Genomic DNA, 23,529 nt, shown 5'->3' on the forward strand with positions numbered 1-23,529 from the left:
CTGCCCTGGGACTTTTTTTTTTTTTAAAGAGGTAGGTCTGGTTCTGTCACCCAGGCTGGGGTACAGTGGCAGGATTGTGGCTCACAGCTGCCTCAACTTCCTGGGCTCAAGTGATCCTCCCACCTCAGGCTCCCAAGTAGCTAGAACCACAGGTGTGCACCACCCCATCCAGCTAATTTTTAAAATTTTTTGTAGAGATGGGATCTTGCTATGATGCCTAGGCTGGTTTCAAACCCCTGGTCTCAAGCGATTCTTCCACTTTGGCCTCCTGAGTAGCTGGGACCACAGGCGCACACCACCAGTCCCGGCTGTGTTTCCTTATCTTTGACATGGATGCACCGCCACCTACTTCAAAGAACTTTAAAGCATATCTAGCCCTTGACATTAGTTTGCTTCCCATCCTGAACTCTCCATTAATGGAATCGCGGTGGCTCACACCTGTAATCCCAGCACTTTTGGAGGCCAAGGTGGGCGGATCACAAGGTCAAGAGATTGAGACCATCCTGGCCAACATGGTGAAACCTCATCTCTACCAAAAATACAAAAATTACCTGGCCATGGTGCCACGAGCCTATAATCCCAGTTACCCGGGAGGCGGACGTTGCAGTGAGCTGAGATCGCGCCACTGCACTCCAGCCTGGGTGAAAGAACAAGACTTTGTCTCAAAAAAAAAAAAAAAAAAAAAAAAAATGTTGGGATCACTTGTTGGAATGACCGGGTTCCTGTGCGGTCACCCAGCAAATGTTCACCAATGACAGGCCCCGCTCACGGCTCCAATCAGCCCCAGGACCTTTCTATTATAAGCAGAGATCCAAGGACACCAGACATCTGATGGAAGCCTTTGCCATGGGCACACCAAACTAACAGACACTCCCCAAGAATCAATGCACAAACAAAGCTAGGTCAATAGCACAGAGATAGGATCTTGCAATAATGAAGAAGGAGGCTTGAAAAGGGAAACCTGTGTAAACAGTGTCTCCAATTAAGTGACTACAGAAATGAAAAGCCTGGAAGAAAGCCCCAGAAAGTAAAAGATAAAGATGGAAAATAGAGAATGGGACAAGAAAATGAATCAGTTTCAGTGGAAAAAAAAAAAATGGTGGTGGCAGGGGAGATAATTCTATTTTTTCTCTTTTTCTTTTTAGAGATGGAGTCTCACTATGTTGCCCAGGCTGGTCTCAAACTCCTGGACTCAAGGGATCCTCCCACCTCAGCCTCCCAAAGTGCTGGAATTATAGGCGTGAGCCACTGTTCCAAGCTCTTGATTTTAAAAAATTAGAGGACATAATTCTAGACTGCAAGGCTCATATTTGGTTGTACAGAAAATAAGTTTCTATTCAGGACAGCACATTTAATACTGGAGACACAACCTACAAACTTCAGTCAGTGGAGTTGAGACAGGGGAATAGAGTCATGCACAAAATAATTGGCGATCAGAGTAGAAGACTTTGAACCCAACACTGAAAACTAGAATATAATGATCGATGCTTGCAACATTCTGAAGGTCATAGTTTCCAGTCTAGAACACTCTCTGCAGCTGGATTATTAACCAGGAGTCAAAATAAAGTACATGTTTTCAAAGTTGGGTGCAGTGGCTCACATCCTGTAATCCCAGGGAGGTCAGGAGTTCAAGACCAGCCTGTTCAACATGGCGAAAACCTATCTCTACTTTAAAAAAAAAAACACACACACAAAAATTAGCTGGGCATGTTGGCAGGTGCTGCCTGTAATTCCAGCTACTCAGGAGGCTGAGGCAGTAGAATCACTTGAACCCAGGAGGTGGAGGTTCCAGTGGGCCGAGATCATGCCACTGCGCTCGTCTGGATAACAGAGCAAGACTCTGTCTCAAAAATAAAAATAAAAAATCAAGTACATATTTTTGGACGAGCAATGTCTGAAATTTAACCTCCCATGCACCCTCTCTCCAAAAAGACATGCATATTAAAAGCCAGTGGGTCTCAGTGGCTCACGCCTGTAATCCCAGCACTATTGAGAAGCCAAGGCAGGAGGATCGCTTGATCCCAGGAATTCAAGGTCAGCTTTCCTGTTTCCTGAATCCCATGCCTACCTCATGCCATCACTTATTTTGGAGACAGGGTCTCACTTCGTAGCCCAGGCTGGTGTGCAGTGGCGCCATCATAGCTCACTGCAGCCTTAAACTTCCTGGCTCAAGCAATCCTCTTGCCTTAGGCTTCCCAAAGCCAAATTAAAATTTTAAAAGCCAAATTATTTAAACAATTAGCTGAGCATAGTGGCACAAACCTGTACACCCAGCTACTCAGGAGGCTGAAGCAGGAGGATTGCTGTAGCAAGGCTACCCCGAGCTGAGCTGTGATGGTGCCACTGCACTCCAGTCTGGGCGACAGAGGGAGACCTTGTCCCTAAAATAAAGGGGGAAACAAGAGTAGGCAGGCATGAGATCCTGGAAACAGGGAAACTGACCCGGGAAAAGTGAATGGAGCCCCCAAGATGATGGTAAAAGCTGATCTCGGGACAACAGATGTGTACCAGAGGATGGGGGCAACTATTTCAGGCTGGAGCATGACAGAGAACTCTCCAGTGGGTGCGGATGACAAGCATGTTGGTAGATTACTGATGTATTACATTCAGCAGGAGGTTGACACTTGTAGCAAAGAATTTGATAGGAGGTAAGCCCAAGGTAAAAAAAAAAAAAAAAAAAAAAAAAAACAAAGCATACGAGCGAAGGTGTGGATTAATGCTAAGGAAAACATACTTCTGAATATAATTCACATCATTACGATAAAGCCTGGACATCAAGCTAACAAAAATTAGATATCTATGATGGGAAGACAGGGAAGGTATAAAAATGGCTACCTCTTCTGTAAATTCGAACATCATCTTCAAATGTAGCAGAAGCATGATGTTTAGAATTATGAAAGCATAGACTAAACAGACCAAAGGGCAGAAAGTTCTGGCCTCTGGGGATAGGGTGGAGCTGGCATGGGTCCTCCCTTATTTTAAATATCTATAGCTCTGTAAATGTACATTGTATCAAAGTTCATTTAAGTTATGAAAACTAAGTATACAAGTCATGGTTCAAATATAAAATGTAGGCCAGGTGCAGTGGCTCATGCCTGTAATCCCAGCACTTGGGGAAGCCAGAGAGAGACAATGGCTTAAGGCCAGCAATTTGAGACTAACCTGGACAACATGGTAAGACCCCATCTCTACAAAATTGTTTAGAAGGTTACCTGCATATGGTTGTGTTGTCCTGAAAAATAGAAACACACACACACACACACACACACACTCTCTCTCAACTCTCTCCCTTTCTAGGAAGAATAAGAGAGATTGAGTTTCTAGAGAAAATTATCTTAGATCTTGTCAGTGTCAGGATATTAATTGCCAGAGGAAAGAAGGCCAGTAACACTGTCCCTGCAGCACCAAGAACCAATGATATTGTATCTGCAAGTCAAAGTCTGTGTAGCGGCCGGGCGTGGTGGCTCTTGCCTGTAGTCCCAGCACTTTGGGAGACTGAGATGGGTGGATCACCTGAGGTCATGAGTTTGAGACCAGCCTGGTCAACATGGTAAAATGCCGTCTCTACCAAAAATACAAAAATTAGCCTGGCATGGTGGCAGGCACCTATAGTCCCAGCTATTTGGCAGGAGAAGCAGGAAAATCACTGGAACCTGGGAGACAGAGGTTGCAGTGAGCCTAGATCATACCATTGCACTCCAGCCTGGGTGACAAGAGCGAAACTCCATCTCAAAAAAAAAAAGGAGAAAAAGAAAAACAAAGTCTGTCCAGATAGCTATAAGACCATTCTACTCTGTCTTGAAGGTTTTACTTTAAGACCTTTTAAAAGGCAATTACTAAACAAACACTCTTTATTTTTTATTTTGAGATAGAGTTTCACTCTTGTTGCCCAGGCTGGAGTACAATGGCTCGATCTCAGTTCACTGCAACCTCCGCCCTCCCGGGTTCAAGCAATTCTCCTGCCTCAGCCTCCCAAATAGCTGGAATTACAGGCATGCGTCACCACACCTGGCTAATTTTTTGTATTTTTAGCAGAGACAGAGTTTCACCATATTGGCCAGGCTGGTCTCAAACTCCTGACCTCAGGTGATCCACCCGCCTTGGCCTTCCAAAGTGCTGGGATTACAGGTGTGAGCCACCACGCCCGGCCTAAACAAACAAACATTCTTAGGAAATGACTTCCACATGGTTTTAAGAAGCAAGGGGTTTATCTGAAGTTCAGATAGAGAAAGGTGAAAGTGTTGAACATTTTATTAATGTCAAGTTTTAAAAGCTTCACATTTGGGTTACACTTGGGTTACACTAAGATAGAGGACTGCTGCTTCTTAAGGAAGTTATCCTTTAGCATTGGGTTGTTGGCTTAGGAGTTATGGAGCTTGGCTATTTTTTTGCTAAGCATTCATAATCTATAAATTCATAATCTTGGTCTAGGACTTGGCTCAGTAAAGTTAGGCTCTCATCTTCTTCCTTCAGGAGAGAACAGATACTGTTATACCTCCAGGATTCTCAGCACATTATCACTGCACATTTGGCAAAATGCACCTTGTAACCAAATCGACCCTCTTTAACCATGTTTAAAGCAGGTAGCTCAGTAGCAATTAAGTACATTCACACTGTTGTGCAATCATCACCACCACCCACCTCTGGAACTTTTTCATCTTGCACAACTGAAGCTTTGTACCTATTACATCAGGAGTCCCCAACCACCGCCCCCTCCCCAGTCCATGGCCTATTAGGAACTGGGCCACACAACAGAAGGTGAGCAGCAGACCAGCAAGTGAAGCTTCATCTCTATTTACAGCCGCTCCCCATGGCTCACATTACCATCTGAGCTCTGCCTCCTGTCAGATCAGTGGCAGCATTAGATTCTCATAGCAGCACAAACCCTACTGTGAACTGCACATGCCAGGGAACCAGGTTACATGCTCCTTATGAGAATCTAATGCCTGATGATCTGTCACTGTCTCCTGTCACCCCCAGATGGGACTGTCTACCTGCAGGAAAAAAGCTGAGGGCTCCCACTGATTCTGCATGATGATGAGCTGTATAATTATTTCATTATACATTACCATGTAATAATAATATAAAGTACACAATAAATGTAATGCTCTTGAATCATCCCAAAACTATCCCCTAACTCCCCAGTCTGTAGAAAATTTGTCTTTTATAAAAACTGGTCCCTGCCGGGCATAGTGGCTCACGCCTGTAATCCCAGCACTTTGGGAGGCCGAGGTGGGTGGATCCCGAGATCAGGAGATCGAGACCATCCTGGCTAACATGGTGAAACCCTGTCTGTACTAAAAATACAAAAAATTAGCCTGGTGTGGTGGCAGTGGGTGCCTGTGGTCCCAGCTACTCGGGAGGCTGAGGCAGGAGAATGGCATGAACCTGGGAGGTGGCGCTTACAGTGAGCCAAGATCACGCCACTGCACTCCAGCCTGGGTGACTGAGCGAGACTCCATCTCAAAACAAACAAACAACAACAACAAAAAAAACCAAAACTGGTCCCTACTGTCAAAAAGGTTGGGATCACTATATTAAATCACTGCTCATTCCCTCCTCCATCCAGCACCTGGTAAACACCGTTCTACTTTGTTTCTATGAATTTGATGACTCTAGGTACCACAGCTAAGTGGAATCACGTAATATTTGTCCTTTTGTGAGTAGGTTGTTTTTAATGCAGTTTTGATAGACATAGAACACTGTCCTGACAATGAGTAATCAAATGATGGGTATAGCTACTACTTCTAGTCCAGAAATCTTTACCCTGGAATTCTTGGATAAGCCCCAGGGATCGAACCCCCTTTAAAAGATGAGTGTCTTTTTATTTATTTGGGATGGCGTCTCCCTCTGTCGCCCAGGCTGGACTGCGGTGGCATGATCGCAGCTCACTGCAACCTCTGCTTTCCAGGTTCAAGTGATTCTCCTGCCTCAGCCTCCTAAGTAGCTGGAATTATGGGTGCCTGTCACCACACCCAGTTAATTTTTGTATTTTTAGTAGACACGGGGCTTCGCCGTGTTGGCCAGGCTGGTCTCGAACTCCTGATCTCTGGTGATCCACCTACCTCGGCCTCCCGAAGTGCTGGGATTACACGTGCGAGCCACTGCACCCATCTGAGATTATTTATGAGGTTTTCATAGGAACCATTAACCTGGAAAATACTTATCACCATTATCACCCATTCTAGGTCTGGTCTCCTTTGAGAACTTTTTTTTATTTTTTAAAACAGTCTCGGCCAGGCACGGTGGCTCACGCCTGTAGTCCCAGCACTTTGGGAGGCTGAGACGGGCAGATCACGAGGTCAGGAGATCGAGACTATCCTGGCTAACATGGTGAAACCTCATCTCTACTAAAAATACAAAAATTAGCCTGGCATGGTGGCGGCGGGTGCCTGTGGTCCCAGCTACTTGGGAGGCTGAGGCAGGAGAATGGCATGAACCTGGGAGGTGGAGCTTGCAGTGAGCTGACATTGCACCACTGCACTCCAGCCTGGGTGACAGAGCAAGACTCCATCTCAAAAAAAAAAAAAGAAAAAAAAAAGGTCTCATGCTGTTGCCCAGGTTGGAGTGCAGTGGCACAATCTCAGCTCAAGCAATCCTCCCACTGCAGCCTCCTGAGTAACTGGGATTACAGGCACATGCCATTACGCCTGGCTAATTTTTGTATTTCTTGTGGATATGGGGTCTTGCTATTTTGCCCAGGCTGGTCTCAGAGCTCCTAGGCTCAAGCAATCCACCCACCTTAGCCTCCCAAAGTGCTGCAATTACAGGCGTGAGCTACCACACCTGGCTTGAGAGTTTTTTTTTTTTCTTCTCAGAGATGGAGTTTTGCCGTGTTGCCCAGGCTGGAATACAGTGGCACCATCCTGGCTCACTGCAATCTCTGTTCTGGGGTTCAAGTGATTCTCCTGCCTCAGCCTCCTGAGTAGCTGGAATTATAGGCACAAACCACTACATTCAGCTAATTTTGTATTTTTAGTAGATATGGGGTTTCGCCATGTTGGCCAGGCTGGTCTCGAACCCCTAACCTCGAGGGAGGCCTGCCTTGGCCTCCCAAAGTGCTGGGATTACAGACGTGAGCCACTGCTCCCAGCAGAGAGCATCTTCTTGGTCCCAAATCAAGATTAACTGCCCCAGCTAACCACACCATCCACCTGGTCGTATTGATTGTATGGTCCTTTATTTTGCTGTTAAGTCACCTTTGACACTTAAGAGAAATGTCACTCTGTAAACTTCTAGCCCCATGTTGATCTGGTCATGAAAGAAATGTGAGGTTGCCTTCCTCATATGAAAAATTTCTGATATAAGTGCAAATCAAACCACAATGAGATACCACTTTATACCCATGAGGATAGCAATTACCGAAACACCCAGAAAATAACAAGTGTTGGCAAGGGTGTGGAGAAATTGGAATCCTCATGCATTGTTGGTAGGGATGTGAAATGGTACATCCACTATGGAAAAGAGCATGGTAGTTCTTCAAAAATTCAAAATGGAATTACCATATAATCTAGCAATTCAACTCTGGATATATACTCCAAAGAACTGGGCCAGGTGTGTTGGCACACACCTATAATCCTGGCACTTTGGGAGGCCAAGACAGGTGGCTTGCTTGAGCTCAGGAGTTTTAGACCAACCTGGACAACATGAAGAAACCCCATCTCTATTAAAAAAAAATACAAAAGTTAGCTGCTGGCATGGTGGTGCATGCCTGTAGTCCCAGCTACTTGGGAGGCTTAGGTAGGAGGATTGCTTGAGTCCAAGGAAGTCAAGGCTACAGTGAGCAATCATTGCTGCCACTGCCTTCCAGCCTGGGTGACAGAGCAGGGCCCTGTCTTTAAAAAAAAAAAAAAAAATTGGAAGTAGGGACTGTAACAGGCTTACACACCCACGTTCATAGCAGCGTATTCACCATAGCCAAATGGTAGAAGAAACTCACATGTCCATTGACAGGTAAATGAATAAATACAATGCAGCATATATATATTCAATAGAGTTATTATTCAGCCTTAAAAAGGAAAGCAATCCTGACATGCTACAACACGGATGAACCTTGAAGACCGTATGCCAAGTGGAAATACATCAGCACAAAAGGACAAATACTATACAATTCCACTCATGAGGTCCCTAGAATAGTCAAATTCATAGAGACAGAAAGCAAAACGATGGCTACTGAAAGGGCTAGGGGAAAGGTGTGTTGGGGACTTCGTAGTTAACGGGTAGGGAGTTTCAGTTTGAGAAGATAAAAACTGTTGTGGAGATGGGCCGGGCGTAGTCGCTTACGCCTGTGATCCCAGCACCTTGGGATTACACCGAGGCAGGTGGATCACTTGAAGCCAGGAGTTTGAGACCAGCCTGGCTAACATAGGGAAACCCTGTCTCTACTAAAGATTAGCTGGGCGTGGTGGTACATCTCTCTAATCCCAGCCACTCAGGTCGCGGAGGCTCAAGAATCAACTGAATCTGGGAGGCAGAAGTTGCAGTGAGCCGAGATGGCGCCTCTGCCCTCCCACCAGGGCAACAGAGGGAAACCATCTATCTATCTATCTATAAATAAATAAATAAATAAAGTCACTTTAGCATCAAATCCTCTCCCCTGCCATACCTCTCCCAAAAAGGAGACCAGTAAAGTGAAGTTTTAAGCCAGAGGCAGCGGGACAAGCTCTTAAGGAATTAGAATAGCTTCCAGGCACCAAGAGGCCACTACTCAAAGATGACCTGATACAGCAGGGGTAGGGGAGACACATCAACTTCAGAGGATGTGGCGGGAGAGAAGCCCACCCGCCCAGTCACCTGCCACACGCAATAGCCCAGGCCCCGGCAGGGTCACCCACTGCAGAGCTGCCCCACCAGGACCCCTGGACACTCCTTTGCACTCCTAAGTCACTTACCTCACCAAAGTGCTTCTCGATGATGTTCAAAGCCGCCCGGCCAATTTGACGGTTCTCATGCAGTTGTAAAGCCTCAATTCTATCAATCCCACCAAGTTCTTCTATCAGAAGACACAGGTTTTCCTTCTCAGACAGTTTCTCTGCCGCCTGTGACCAAGTATAAGGGGACATGAGACCCCCAGCAGGAGACCTTGTGGGGTGGGACCTCTGCCAGTCCTCAAGGGAGCTGCCCTCAGTAGAAGCAGAACAAAGGCTACCATTCCTGAATGGATAGTTGCAATTTCACTCTTCCCAAATTGGTTGAAAATTACATGATCTTCCTCCCATTTCAGGTATCCACGATATACAGACACATATCATAAATACAGGGCCGGGCACAGTGGCTCATGCCTGTAATCCCAGCACTTTGGGAGGCCAAGGCAGGCGGATCACTTGAGGTCAGGAGCTTGAGACCAGCCTGGCCAACACGGTGAAACCTCATCTCTACTAAAAATACAAAAATTAGCTGGGTGTGGTGGCAAGCGCCTGTAATCCCAGCTACTCAGGAGGCTGAGGCACAAGAATTGTTTGAACCAGGAGGCAAAGGTTGCAGTGAGCTGAGATTGCACCATTACACTCCAGCCTGTATGACAGCATGAGACTCAGTCTCAAAAAAAATTAATAAATAAAGAAGATACATAGGAAAAGACTCAGAAGGTATCACAATTTTGTTAACATTTTGTGTAGAGACAAGATCTTGCTGCATTACCCAGATTAGTCTCCAACTCCTGGCCTCAAGCGATCCTCCTGCCTTGGTCTCCCAAAGTGCTGGGATCACAGGCATGAGCCACTGCATTTGGCCCAAAAACCTTTTCTTTTTTTTTTTTTTTTGAGACAGAGTCTTGCTCTATAGCCCAGGCTGGAGCGCAGTGGTGTAATCTTGGCTCACTACACTCTCTACCTCCCAGGTTCAAGAAATTCTCCTGCCCCAGCCTCCCAAGTTGCTGGGACTACAGGCACGTGCCATGCCAGTCTAACTTTTTTGTATTTTTGTAGAGATGGGGTTTCGCCATGTTGGCCAGGCTGGTCTCGAACTCCTAACCTCAGATGATCTGCCTGCCTCTGCCTCCCAAAGTGCTGGGATTATAAGCATAAGCCAGTGCACTTGGCCCAAATATCTATTCTTTATCTGTGTCGTTTGCTCCAAGTTTCAGGATGTCATTGGGTTGAGTTTCAAATCTAGTCTTGACTCAGATCATTCTTTTCAAGAAAATTACATTAAAAAGATGCTTAAAGTGGGTTTCTAAAAGGAGCTCCCTAATGTTACTTTGAAGCTTTTCAGATGGTTTTGCCACCTATAAAAGAACCTTAACTAAGTTGGACATGGTGGCCCATTCCTGTAATCCTAGAACTTTGGGAGGCCGAGGTGAGAGGATCACTTGAGCCCAGGAGTTTGAGACCAGCGTGGGCAACATAGCAAGACCCCACCTCTGCTAAAAATACAAAAATTAGATGGGTGTGGTAGCACAAGCCTGTAATCCCAGCTACTTGGAAGGCTGAGGTGGGAGGATTACCTGAACCTAAGAAGTTGAGGCTGTAGTGAGCTGAGATCACGCCACTGCATTCTAGCCTGGGTGACAGAGTGAGATCCTGTTATATTTATATTTATATTTATAATTTATTTATAGAGACAGACTCTTGCTCTGTCGCCCAAGCTGGAGTACAGTAGCTTGATCTCGGCTCACTGCAACCTCCACCTCCTGGGTTCAAGTGATTCTAATGCCTCATCTTCCTGAGTAGCTGGGATTATTGGCATGAGCCACTGTGCCTGGCTAATTTTTTTGTAGACATGGGGTTTCACAATGCTGGCCAGGCTTGTCTTGAAATCCTGACCTCAGGTGGTCTGCACACCTCGGCCTCCCAAAGTGCTGGGATTACAGGTGTGAGCCACCATGCCCAGGCAAAAAATATTAATTTTTTAAAAGGACCCTAACCAAATGAATCTAGCTAGCCTCTGAGATTGCCCTGATGATCCCTGACCCCTGCTGCCCAAACCCTGTGTAGTTCCCTACTCACACTGAATGGGGGTGACCTGTATAAGCAATAGGATGTTGTGGAAGTGACAGAATGTGACCTCCAAGGTCAGGTCATGAAGGACATTGAGGCCTTCACCTTGCTTTTAGACCCCTTACTCCATAGGAAGCCAGCTGCGTGACGTGAGGACACTCAGGCAGCCCAATGGAGAAGGTCCACGTGTCCAAGTGACTTCCCAGCCATCATGTGAGCCTCCTCAGAAGCCAATCCTCTTGGCCAGGCATGGTGGCTCACACCTGTAATCCTAGCACTTTGGGAGGCTGAGGTGGGAGGATGACTTGAGCCCACGAGTTAGAGAACAGTCTGGGTAAAAGAGAGACCCCGTCTCTACTAGAAATACAAACATTGGCCAGGCGTGGTGGCATCTGGTTATACTGCCAGCAATTCAGGTAGCTGAGGTGGGAGGATTGCTTGAGCCCGGGAGATCAAGGCTGCAGTGAGCTAGAATCACAGCACTCCAACCTAGATGACAGAGCAGAGATCCTGTCTGTCTCTGTCTGTCTCTCCGTCTCTGTCTCCGTCTGTCTGTCTCCGTCTGTCTCTGTCTGTGTCTCTGTGTATGTCTGTCTCTGTGTCTCTGTCTGTGTCTGTCTCTGTGTGTGTCTGTCTCTGTGTCTGTCTCTGTGTGTGTCTGTCTGCCCCTCTGTCTGTATAAAAAGACAGCTGTAGCCACTCCCCACCCTGAACTGTTAGTGACTGCCCCTTTATCTGATTTACTTTATCCGTAACTCCCTACCTCATGTTTCTGTCCTCTGTCTCCCCACTCATACGTAATGTCCATTACAGCAAGGACTGTCATAGTCTGAGCATCTGAAAAAATATCTGGCCCACAGACATCTGTTTGAGAAAACGAAGACCATGGTCCTTTGAGATGGCTCCTTTTGTGTTTATCCACAGGACACATGGACGGAGGAGGGTGGAGGGATTGGGGGAAGAGAAATAATCCAACTTGGGTTTTGTTTTGAGACGGAGTCTGGCTCTGTCACCCGGGCTGGAGTACAGTGGCACCATCTCGGCTCACTGCAACCTCTGCCTCCCGGGTTCAAGTGACTCTCCCACCTCAGCCTCCCGAGTAGCTAGGATACAGGCGTGCACTACCATTCTGGCTAATTTTTGTAATTTTAGTAGAGACAAGGTTTCACTATGTTGGCCAGGCTGGCCTCAAACTCCTGACTTCAGGTGATCCACCCGCCTCAGCCTCCCAAAGTGCAACTTGAGTTTTAAGAGCCACATTAAATGCCTGTATCCAGTTGGAGACAGCTATTTACAAACCAACCTGTTCAGAACAGCTCACCTGGAGGATGCAAGAGATGACATCGAGGATGATGAGAACAATTTTAACATCTGGGGCGGTGAGCAGATTCACCAGCGGCTCCAGGACCCCAGAGTGGACGAGCTGGATCAGCTGATCCATGGTGGCCCCTGTTGCAAAGTTCGCCACCATCCATACAGCCTCTTTCTGGACTTTAAATTCTCCCTGCAGAACAAGGATGTTTACATTCTCTATAGATCCTGAAGAACCTAAATATAGGACACCAACTTGGTTCACTTTCTCGAGAGGCTGGTGACAGCCAGGACTGCATGTACAATTTACATAGAATGCCTTGGCTACCTGCCTCTAGTTCTTTTTCTTCCCGCCCCCCCCCCACCCCCGCTCACTCTGTCACCCAGGCTGGAGTGCAGTGGTACAGTCTCAGCTCACTGCAACCTCCACCTCCCAGGCTCAAGCGATTCTCCTGCCTCAGCCTCCCAAGTAGCTGGGATTGCAGGCACTCACCACCACATCTGGCTAGTTTTTGTATTTTTAGTAGAGATGGGGTTTCACCATGTTGGCCAGGCTGGTCTCAAATTCCTGACCTCAAGTGATCCTCCCATCTCGGCCTCTCACAGTGTTGCGATTATAGGCATGAGCCGCCATGCCCAGCCCCTGCCTCTAATTCTTGATCAGAAGACGACATCTTTGGAAAGTCAAGAAGCAGGCAGGCAGACTCAGGTGGGGTCTTAGAGGGAAGCCCTAAGATCAAATAGACTCATTTGCCCATATCAGGCTACAGGGAAAAATTGAAACTGACATTAACCAATTCAGGTAATCTACATAGACTAGGAGTTACACTTTGGGTTTAGATGACAGTAACCTATGTCTGCATTTTTAGTCTTTCTGATCTAATAAAGCTTTGGCCAAGAAGCTGTAAGGCTGGGCACACAGATACAACCTAAGGGACCAAGCCAGCCCAGACGTGACAGACAAAATATCACTCACATCGGGCGCAGCGACTCACACCTGCAATCCCAGCATTTTGGGAGGCCGAGGCAGGCGGATTGTCTGAGCTCAGGTGTTAGAGACCAGCATGGGCAACATGGTGAAACCCTGTCTCTACTAAAATTTAAAAACATTAGCCAGGCATGGAGGCATGCACCTGTAATCCCAGTTACTCAGCAGGCTGAGGAAGGAGAATCGCTCGAACCCAGGAGGAGGAGGTTGCAGTGAGCCGAAATTGTCCCACTGCACTCCAGTCTGGGTGACAGAGCGGGACTCTGTCTCCCCCCCCCAAAAAAAAAAAATTGCTCAGTAAATCTTTGCATTTATAAAGTGCACTCGGCCAGAGATACAGGAGGAATTTATCTTCTACTCTTCTATTCCTGGGCAGGATTTATTCCCAATTTATGGCTGGGGAAAACTGACCTCAGTGTAAAAACAAAACAAAAACAAAACAAATAACTTATGGCTCCAAGCAAGTTATAGTTCAAAAGATACCACTTGAAATATAAGTGTTCTTTGATTTATAACTAGATATTTCTCACTAGAATATGTACAGATTCACAGGGGTGTGCAGGACCAGAAGTACTGAATAGATCAGAAGATGCTATAAATGTGGGCAACACACCTGGCCTTTCTTTCTTGCCCAGCTTGTCATACCTGGTGCACCCTGGGAACTCACCACCCAGCCTGAGAACAAGAACACCGCCAGTAGCTTCTCCTCAAGCCCATGAGACTCCATCTGCCTCCCCACCCCCAGTGCAAGGTAACCACTCTTGACTATAGATGGTTTAAACATAGCTCATTCCTTTAAAGGTAGCAAAAAGAAAAATGCAAAGGATAGTCGTGCTCTGCAAAAGGGGAATGCAAATCAGGAGAAATAATGAAGTTTTTTTTTGTTTGTTTTTGAGACAGTTTTCCTCTTGCTGCCCAGGCTGGAGTGCAGTGGCACGTTATTGGCTCACTGCAACCTCCACCCCCCAGGTTCAAGTGATTCTCCTGTCTTAGACTCCCAAGTAGCTGGGATTACAGGCACCGACTATCACACCTGGCTAATTTTTTGTATTTTGAATAAGGATGGGGTTTCACCATGTTGGCCAGGCTGGTATCAAACTCCTGATCTCAGGTGATCCACTTGTCTTGGCATCCCAAAGTGCTGGGATTACGGGCATAAGCCACTGTGCCTGCCCCCAATCTTTTTTTTTTTTTTTTTTTTTTGAGACAGGGTCTCACTGTGTCACACAGGCTACAGTGCAGTGGTGTGATCCTAGCTCACGGCAGCCTTGACCTCCTGGGCTCAATTGATCCTCCAACCTTAGCCTCTGAAGTAGCTGGGACCACAGGCATATGCCACCATGCCTGGCTAATTTTTGTATATACTTTTTGTAGAGAAAATTTCACCAAATCACCCGGGCTGGCCTCAAACTCCTGAGCTCAATCTATCAACCTGACTGGGCCTCCCAAAATGTTGGAATTACAGCCATGAGCCACTGCACTCAGCCTGCCTTATTGTATTTCTACGTTTAGATTTCAATTTTGACATTACCACTTTCAATTTAACTTGGCTTTTTCCTTCCGTGTATGATATCACCACAGTGATATCATTCCGTGTATGATATCACACCACCACAGGTGATTCCGTGTATGATATCACCACAGCAACCCAAACATTGTCATACTATAGCTGATGGTTGTCTGGAAGACTGAACAGGAATTGTATCTGTGATCATTATTTATTCAATTCATCTATGGCCTTTTTACTTTAAGGGAGAGGGTCTTACTGTTATATCCAGGCTGGAATGCAGCTCACTGTAGCCTTCAACTCTTGGGCTCAAGTGATCCTCTTCCCTCAGCCTCCCAAGTACCTGAGACTATACGTATGTGCCACCATGCCCGGCTAATTTTTAAGGTTTTTTGTGGGGTCTTGCTATGTTGTCCAGGCTGGTCTCAGGTGATCCTGCCTTGACTTCCCAAAGTGCTGGAATTACAATCATGAGCCACTGTGCCTGGCCCTTGGATGTTTAAATGTGATTTATAGGAACTTTCCGGCTTCCCACTTGTTTGGCTCAAGTGGGATAGAAATCCCCAAGAAATACTGCTGTACTTTTCATATGCTTTCAATTTCATCATGAAATGCTAAGCTGACTCTAGTTTTTTCAATTTCCTCATGAAATGCTAAGCTGACTCTAGTTTGTCCTGCTAAAATAAAAGCTCCACCCTCTTTTAGTAGGGAGAGAATAGATGGCATTTATCTTTGAATACCACTTAGACATAAGCCAATATTTACTAGCTCTTGAGCTTTCTGGATGCTTGAGCCATGGGGTCACCTTGTCATTGAACAACACTTGTTCCATCTTCCAAATCTTTTAATGGGTTCTTCAGAATGGAACGCCCCCTTCCTTTTTTTCAGGCAGAGCTAGGACTGAGGTTTCATAGCTCTGCTGTGATCTCAGTCTGCTTCTATGCCTGTGTCTGGATTCCTGAAGGAGTTCAACCCAGTGCTATTGAAAAGTAGTCCTTTGCCATGGTTGCTGTGTGCGCCACTTACGTTTTTTAGCACGGCCACCAAGGGAGGCAAGACATCGTAGGCAAGCAGCTGCTGGATGTGGTGACGGGGCCCCGCTGCTACGTTGCTCAGGGCCCAGGCTGCCTCCTTCTGGATGGAGGGCTTGTTGTGTTGCAGGAGCTCGGGGAGCACGTTCAGCACGCCCGCGTCGATGGCCACCTGCGTCTGCTCATCTGTGCCTGTGACAATGTTCCCCACGGTGCGGAGAGAAGGAGTCTGGAAGAGTAAGGCTAGAAGTCTAAGTATTTCAAGTGTACCCCAGGAAAGGCAACATTCACACCAAGTTCTGTTCCCTCCCAAACATTGTCATACTATAGCTGATGGTTGTCTGGAAGACTGAACAGGAATTGTATCTGTGATCATTATTTATTCAATTCATCTATGGCCCCCCAGGCTGGAATGCAGCTCACTGCAGCCTTCAACTCTTGGGCTCAAGTGATCCTCTTCCCTCAGCCTCCCAAGTATCTGAGACTATACGTATGTGCCACCATGCCCGGCTAATTTTTAAGTTTTTTTGTGGAGACAGGGGTCTTGCTATGTTGTCCAGGCTGGTCTCAGGTGATCCTGCCTTGACTTCCCAAAGTGCTGGAATTACAATTATGAGCCACTGTGCCTGGCCCTTGGATGTTTAAATGTGATTTACAGGAACTTTCCGGCTTCCCACTTGTTTGGCTCAAGTGGGATAGAAATCCCCAAGAAATACTGCTGTACTTTTCATATGCTTTCAATTTCATCGTGAAATGCTAAGCTGACTCTAGTTTTTTTTTTTTTTTTTTTTTTTTTTTGGGAGGTTTTTGTTGTTGCCCAAGCTAGAGTGCAGTGGTACGATTTTAGCTGTCACTGCAACCTCTGCCTCCTGGGTTCAAGCAATTCTCCTGCCTCAGCCTCCTGAGTAGCTGGGATTACAGGTGTGCACCACCATGCCCGGCTAATGTTTGTATTTTTAGTAGAGACGAGGTTTCACCATGTTGCCCAGGCTTGTCTCAAACTCCTGACCTCAAGTGATCTACCCACCTCGGCCTCCCAAAGTGCTGGGATTACAGGCGTGATCTACTGTGCCCAGTGACTATACTCTTTTATCGTGTAATAATGACTGAATTAGTATTTATCACCAGTGTCAAGCTTGTTGCATATTTAATTGGAGATCATGAGATCTCAATGCCATTTCTTGGTGTGATCAGAAAATCCTTCATAAATAACTCAGAAGATCCCCAGGACAGGTCTCTGATTGAACTTAAAACAACTCTCCTACAATAACTGACTATGGCTTTATTCAGATTTCTCTGCGCTGTAGTGGCAGCCCCAATAAAGCGCCCACCAACAGTTCTAGAATTTTCCTATCCTATTAGGCTACTTACCTGATACTGAAGTGAGAGGTAGAAGTGGTACTTCAGGTCAGTCATGGCCTTACCAGGGCAGCTCCAAATAGGCCCCAGAACCTGGGGGTAAGCAACTTCTTAAAAGAATTTGCTTCTCCACTTTGGGAGGCCGAGGCAGGTGGATTACTTGAGTCCAGGAGTTCAAGACCAGCCTGGCCAACATGGTGAAACCCCGTCTCTACTAAAAATATAAAAATTAACTGGGTGTGGTGGTGCACACCTGCAGTCCTAGCTACTTGGGAGGCTGAGGCAGGAAAATTGCTTGAACCCAGGAGATGGAGGTTGCAGGGAGCCAAGATCGCATCACTGCACTCCGGCCTGGGCGACAGGGGTGACGGAGTGAGACTTCATCTCAAAAAAAAAAAAAAAAAAAAAATTTCTTATCTCATACTCTCCATGCCCCTAGCACTATCCCCAACTAACTCGACATCTGAGAAATCCTATGCTAATCTCCAAATAGATGATCACTAAGGCTGCAGAATATGCAACATTAGGCAAAAGATTAAGAAAATAAAGAGCAGGCAGCATAAAGACATCTTCAATATAATATAATGCACCCACCTTTCAAAGCAGTATATGAGGTAGGTGGCATGTTTAATGACATAGCAAGGCAGCAGGGCACAGTGGCTCATGCCTGTAACCGCAGCACTTTGGGAGGCTGAGGTGGGCAGATCGCCTGAGGTCAAAAGTTCAGGACCAGCCTGGCCAACCTGGTGAAACCCTGTTTCTACTAAAAATACAAAAATTAGCTGGGCATGGTGGTAGTGGGTGCCTGTGATCCCAGCTACTCGGCAGGCCGAGGCAGGAGAATCGCTTGAACTTGAGAAGTGGAGGTTGCAGTGAGCCAAGATTGAGCCACTCACTCCAGCCTGGGAGACAGACTCTGTCTCACAAAAAATAATAACCTAGAAAAGCAATTAGTAATGGTTTCACTAGCTGTCTGCCTATATCTGAGCTAGTCTAAGAGAACAAACTGGGGAGAGGATAATGGGGTGTTTTTTTGTTTCTTAATCCCCAGCGTCTCACTCTGTCACTCTGGCTAGAGTACAGTGCGTCATCATAGCTCATTGCATCCTCAAACTTCTGGGCTCAATAAATTCTCCCAACTCTGCCTCCCCAGTAACTGAGACTAAAGGTCTCAGCTAATTTTTTTTTTTTTTTTTTTTTTTTGAGATGGAATCTCACCGTCACCCAGGCTGGAGTGCAGTGGCACGATCTCAGCTCACTGCAACCTCCACCTCCTGGATTCAAGGAATTCTGCTGCCTCAGCCTCCCAAGTAGCTAGAATTACAGCTGTGCAGCACCACACTCAGCTAATTTTTTGTGTGTTTTTAAAAAGAAATTTTTGTATTTTGACAGCTGTGAGCCACCATGCCTGGCCTTTTTTTAATTTTATTTTAAAAAGGAGATGGGGTCTCACTGTGTTTCCCAGGCTGGTCTCAAACTCTTGGCCTCGAGCAAACTGCCTGCCTCAGCCTCCCAAAATGTTAGACAGGCTTGAACCAGTATACCCAGTGGAATTTTCTTTTATACTTGTGTAAGAAATTCGAATGTTATGATGAGCTTATACACCCATTCAGTATAAGTCAATTTGCTAAAGTCTACACATATAGACCACTAGAAGGAGACGGTGTGTGAATAGTTCACTGGGTGGTGGGAGTATAAGTAATTTCACTTGGTACTTTTCTTTTTCTAGTTATCCAGTTAAGAAAAAGTCAGTTACTTAACACCCCCTAGGATTTGACATCAAAATAGATTCAAGCTTTTGGCTAGAGAGTAGCAAAGATAGGCAGGCATGGTGGCTCGCGCCTCTAATCCCAGCAGTTTGGGAGGCTGAGGCAGGAGGATCCCCTGAGGTCAGGAGTTCGAGACTAGCCTGGCCAACATGGTGAAACCCTGTCTCTACTGAAAGTACAAAATGAACCAGGCATGGTGGCGGGCGCCTATAATCCCTGCTACCCGTGAGGCTGAGACAGGAGAATCGCTTGAACCCCGGAGGCAGAAGTTGCAATGAGCTGAGAGCGTGCCACTGCATTCCAGCCTGGGTGACATAGCAAGACTGTCTCAAAAAAAAAAAAAAAAAAAAAAAAAGTAACAAAGACCAGGGAAATGCAGATGACAAGCCTTGCTCCAAAACCTGCTAAAGTGACTGTGACTCAAGGACTCGAATCCTCAGGGCCCGGGATTATATTTACCAAGACATTGAGTTCTGAGCTGGTCATGAGCACTACCAGCCTGGGCAAGACCCCCGTGTCAACCACTTGGCCGATGCGTTTGTTGCAGCCATCGGTGAGGTAGGACAGTGCCCAGCAGGCATCCGAGAGAATCTCACTGTCCTGGTGCTGCAGGAGGTGAAGGAGGGCTGGCAGTAACTGCTTCACTGCAGAGTCACAAGGGTATGGGTTCTTGTTTCGGCACAGATTCGACAAGGTCCACGTGATGTTCCGCAGAAATGTGATCTGTAACAAGGAGACTGCCTCCAGCATTGGGTGCAAAGGCGAGAAAATGCGGACAGCAGTGTGTTCTTACCATTTCCCATCAATATCATGGATCAGCATGAACCAGAGCTTTTTACAATTTTACTATTTTCAGACAGCCTTGCTCTGTCGCCCAGGCTGGAGTGCAGTGGTGCGATCTTGGCTCACTGCAACCTCCGCCTCCCGGGTTCAAGTGATTCTCCTGCCTCAGCCTCCCGAATAGCTGGGATTACAGGCACCCGCCACCACGCATGCCCAGCTAATGTTTGTATTTTTAGTAGAGACGGGGTTTCACCATGTTGCCCAGGCTGGTCTCAAACTCCTGACCTCAAGAGATCTGCTGGCCTCAGCCTCCCAACGTGCTGGGATTACAGGGGTGAGCCACTGTACCGGGCTGAACCAGAGCTTTTGAACTACAAATAGAAATGTGTTCTAGGCAGTCATGAGTATTAGGGATACAGAACGAGCTTTGTATTTCACATTCCAACGTTAGATGGAGGTTTCCTCGTGTCTTTCAAAATGTTCTTTCCCACTCTACTTGATGACCTAATTCCATTTTTCATTGACAACAAGATCAAGCAGGAGTTACTTGGTCTTCCAACTGGTCTAAAACACTACCGGCATGTCATCCCCAGATTTCTATTCTTCTATTTGAGGATCAGTCTTCCTACTCTGCCTCTGGATCCCATCCCTTTTGGCCTTTTATAATTATTAGTTTTAGTTTCAGTAGAGACAGGGATCTTGCTATGTTGCCCAGTCTCGACTTCAACTCCTGGGCTCAAGTGATCTGCCCACCTCAGCCTCCCAAAGTGCTGAGATGACAGGCCTGAGTCACCACACCTGGCCCTTACTTTTTGCCTTTAAAGATTCTGCCCAGAATCATCCCTGCCCCCAAATCACTACCACCAGTAAGGAAACATTCCGGGACTGTCAGCCCCTCCCTTTCTGGCCCTTTCAGCCATCACCCTACTTCTGTCTTTCAGAGTCCACCCTCAAAGAGGCATCTGTATTCACCGTCTACCTCCCAGATTCTCAACTGTTGGAGTTTTTTATTTGTTGAGACAGGGTCTCACTGTGTTGCCCAGGCTGCAGCACAGTGCTATGATCATAGCTCGCTATAGCCTCAACCTCCCAGGCCCAAGTGATCCTCCTACTTCTGCCTCCTGAGTAGCTGTGGCTGCAGGCATGCTTTTTGTAGAGAAAAGTCTTGCTATGTTGCCCAGGCTGGTCTCAAATTCCTGGGCTCAAGGGATCCTCCCACCTCAGCCTCCCCAAGTGCTGGGGTTACAGACATGAGCGCCTGGCCTCCAGTTGTTCTTCAGGTCATTCTAGTCATGTTTCTAACCCTTCTTTGGGGTTAAGGATGCTTCTTGGTCCTAAAGGCACTTTAGGACCTAAAGGCTCTTTAGGATGTTTAGGATGCCTACGTCCCAGACCCACCTGCTTCACCATCTCTGCTATATAATTTTTTTTTTCTTTTTTTTTTTTTTTGAGATGGAATCTTGCTCTGTCACCAGGCTAGAGTGCAGTGGCACAATCTCAGCTCACTGCAACCTCCGCCTCCCGGGTTCAAGCAGCTGCTTCTTGGTCCTAAAGTTCCTGTCCCTCTCAGCTGTGGTTAGTACTCAGCCCTTCCCTTTCGAGGGAGCTCTTGGCCAGGCGCGGTGCCTTACACCTGTAATCCTAGCACTTTGGGAGGCCGAGGCGGGTGGATCATGAGGTCAGGAGTTCAAGACCAGCCCAGCCAAGATGGTGAAACCCCATCTCTACTAAAAATACAAAAATTAGCCAGGCATGGTGGCACGTGCCTGTAATCCCAGCTACTCGGGAGGCTGAAGCAGGAGAATCGCTTGAACCCAGGAGGCAGAGGTTGCAGTGAGCCGATATTGTGCCACTGCACTCCAGCCTGGTGACAGAGCAAGACTCGGTCTCAAAAAAAAAAAAAAAAAAAAAAAACACTAAAAGAAACTAAAAAGAAAAGAAAGAGCCCTTCTTGGCAACTGTGACACCAAGCCTGGTTTTCTACGGCCAAATGAGCTGTTTCTTCTCAGTCTTTTTGACAGGCTCTGCCTGACTTTAGAACCTCAGAGCCCACAGGACTGGGTCCCAGGCTCTCCTCACATTCTAGGTCAGGGGTTGGCAAGCTTTTTTTGTAAAGGGCCAGATCGCAAACATTTGTAGCCTGTGGCTTCTGTGGCAACAACCACGGTCCTTATAGCCCAGACAGTACGAAAATGAGCATGGCTGCATGTCAGTAAAACTTTTTTTTTTTTTTTTTAAGAGACAGGGTCTCACTCTGTCACCCAGGCTGGAGTGCAGTGGTACAATCACAGCTCACTGCAGCCTCAAACTCAAGCAATCCTCTCACCTTGGCTTCCCAAGTAGCTGAGACTACAGACATGCGCCACCACGCCCAGCTTGATAAAACTTTATTTATAAAACAAGCAGCCAGCCAGGTCAGGTCTGTGACCCCTGGCCCCAACTGACCTTGCCTGGCTGGGTGACGTATACACATGTCACCTAGCAGGACACATCTGTCAACCCCACTCTGCTGCAATGGTGTCTCTAACTCACCTCAACTTCACGCCTGCAACGAAAGCTCCAATTTCTTTTTTTCCTGCGCTTTTCCCCTTTCTCTAGGAAGACAATCATCTGAACAATCTACCCGGAAACCTACGGGCATTCTGGCTTCTAGCTGTCTCCCTTTCACGTCTAGGATGGTTATGTCCCAGACCCACCTGCTTCAGGTCCACTCTGCTATATAATTTTTTTTTTTTTTTTTTTTTTTTTGAGATGGAGTCTTGCTCTGTCACCAGGCTGGAATGCAGTGGCACAATCTCAGCTCGCTGCAACCTCCGCCTCCCAGGTTCAAGTGATTCTCTGCCTCAGCCTCCCGAATAGCTAGGACTATAGATGTGTGCCACTATGTCAGGCTAATTTGTGTATTTTTAGTAGAGACGGGGTTTCACCGTGTTGGCCAGGATGGTCTTGATCTCTTGACCCACCCACCTTGGCCTCCCAAAGTGCTGGGATTACAGGCGTGAGCTACTGCACCCGGCCTCCCTCTGCTATATAATTCTACAGCAGGCAGCCAGAAGGACCTTTCTGCAACACCAGACCACTTGACTCCCTTTCCTCAAAATCCTCCAAAGCCTCCTCATTGCCTGCAGGAAGGTGTCTAAGCCCTTTTCCTGCTTGCCATCTTAAGTGTTCTCTAGTTAAACTCTCTCGGTCATGGCTAGTCTTTTTTTGGTTCAACTATGTCAGATTGTTCTCCCATCTTGAAGGTTTCTGAGACGGAGTCTTGCTCTGTTGCCCAGGCTGGAGCACGGTGGCGCGATCTTGCCTCACTGCAACCTTCACCTCCCGGGTTCAAGCAACTCTCCTGCCTCAGCCTCCCGAGTAGCTGGGACCACAGGCACGTGTCACCATGGCTGGCTCGTGTTTGTATTTTTAGTAGACATAGGATTACGCCATATTGGTCAGGCTGGTCTCGAACTCCTGACCTCAGGTGATCCACCCACCTCGGCCTCCCAAAGTGCTTGGATTACAGGCGTGAGCCACTGTGCCCAGCTGAAGGTTTTGAACATAGTCCTCTGGCTTCTCTTCATTTTTGTTTGAGGCAAACCTAGAACCCAGTTCCTAAACCAGAAGTCCTCTTCAATCAATAACCACAATCAACCAACCTTGACTCTAAGCTTCAAAAGAAGATCCTGTTCCCCATGAACAGAACCGGGGAGACATTAACCCATGTTAAGCCAGAGGTTGCACTTTTTTTGTGTGAAAAAGCAGACCTTGGCGATGACCATGAGCAGTAGGATATAAATAACTCCCACAAGCTTAGCATTCCAATAATGGAACACTAGGCACATATGCTAAACTGTGA

At 46.8% G+C, this 23,529-nt stretch overlaps 1 protein-coding gene across 1 annotated transcript in view; it reads right to left on the bottom strand.

Moving 5' to 3' along the window:
* Nucleotides 1-4,235: 4,235 nt before the first annotated feature.
* KPNA7 (karyopherin subunit alpha 7) overlaps nucleotides 4,236-23,529 on the bottom strand; it is a 35,548-nt gene continuing 16,254 nt past the window's right edge. The window contains exons 6-10 of the mRNA XM_023192005.1: nucleotides 19,362-19,625; nucleotides 15,770-16,003; nucleotides 12,259-12,441; nucleotides 8,892-9,038; nucleotides 4,236-4,467 (exon numbers count right to left, since the gene is read on the bottom strand). Coding sequence (XP_023047773.1) covers nucleotides 4,381-4,467; nucleotides 8,892-9,038; nucleotides 12,259-12,441; nucleotides 15,770-16,003; nucleotides 19,362-19,625 — 915 coding nt within the window. The 3' untranslated portion in view covers nucleotides 4,236-4,380. The remainder of the gene's footprint in view (nucleotides 4,468-8,891; nucleotides 9,039-12,258; nucleotides 12,442-15,769; nucleotides 16,004-19,361; nucleotides 19,626-23,529) is intronic.

The sequence above is a fragment of the Piliocolobus tephrosceles genome, chromosome 8 (genome assembly GCF_002776525.5).
Source record: "Piliocolobus tephrosceles isolate RC106 chromosome 8, ASM277652v3, whole genome shotgun sequence".
NCBI lineage: Eukaryota > Metazoa > Chordata > Mammalia > Primates > Cercopithecidae > Piliocolobus > Piliocolobus tephrosceles.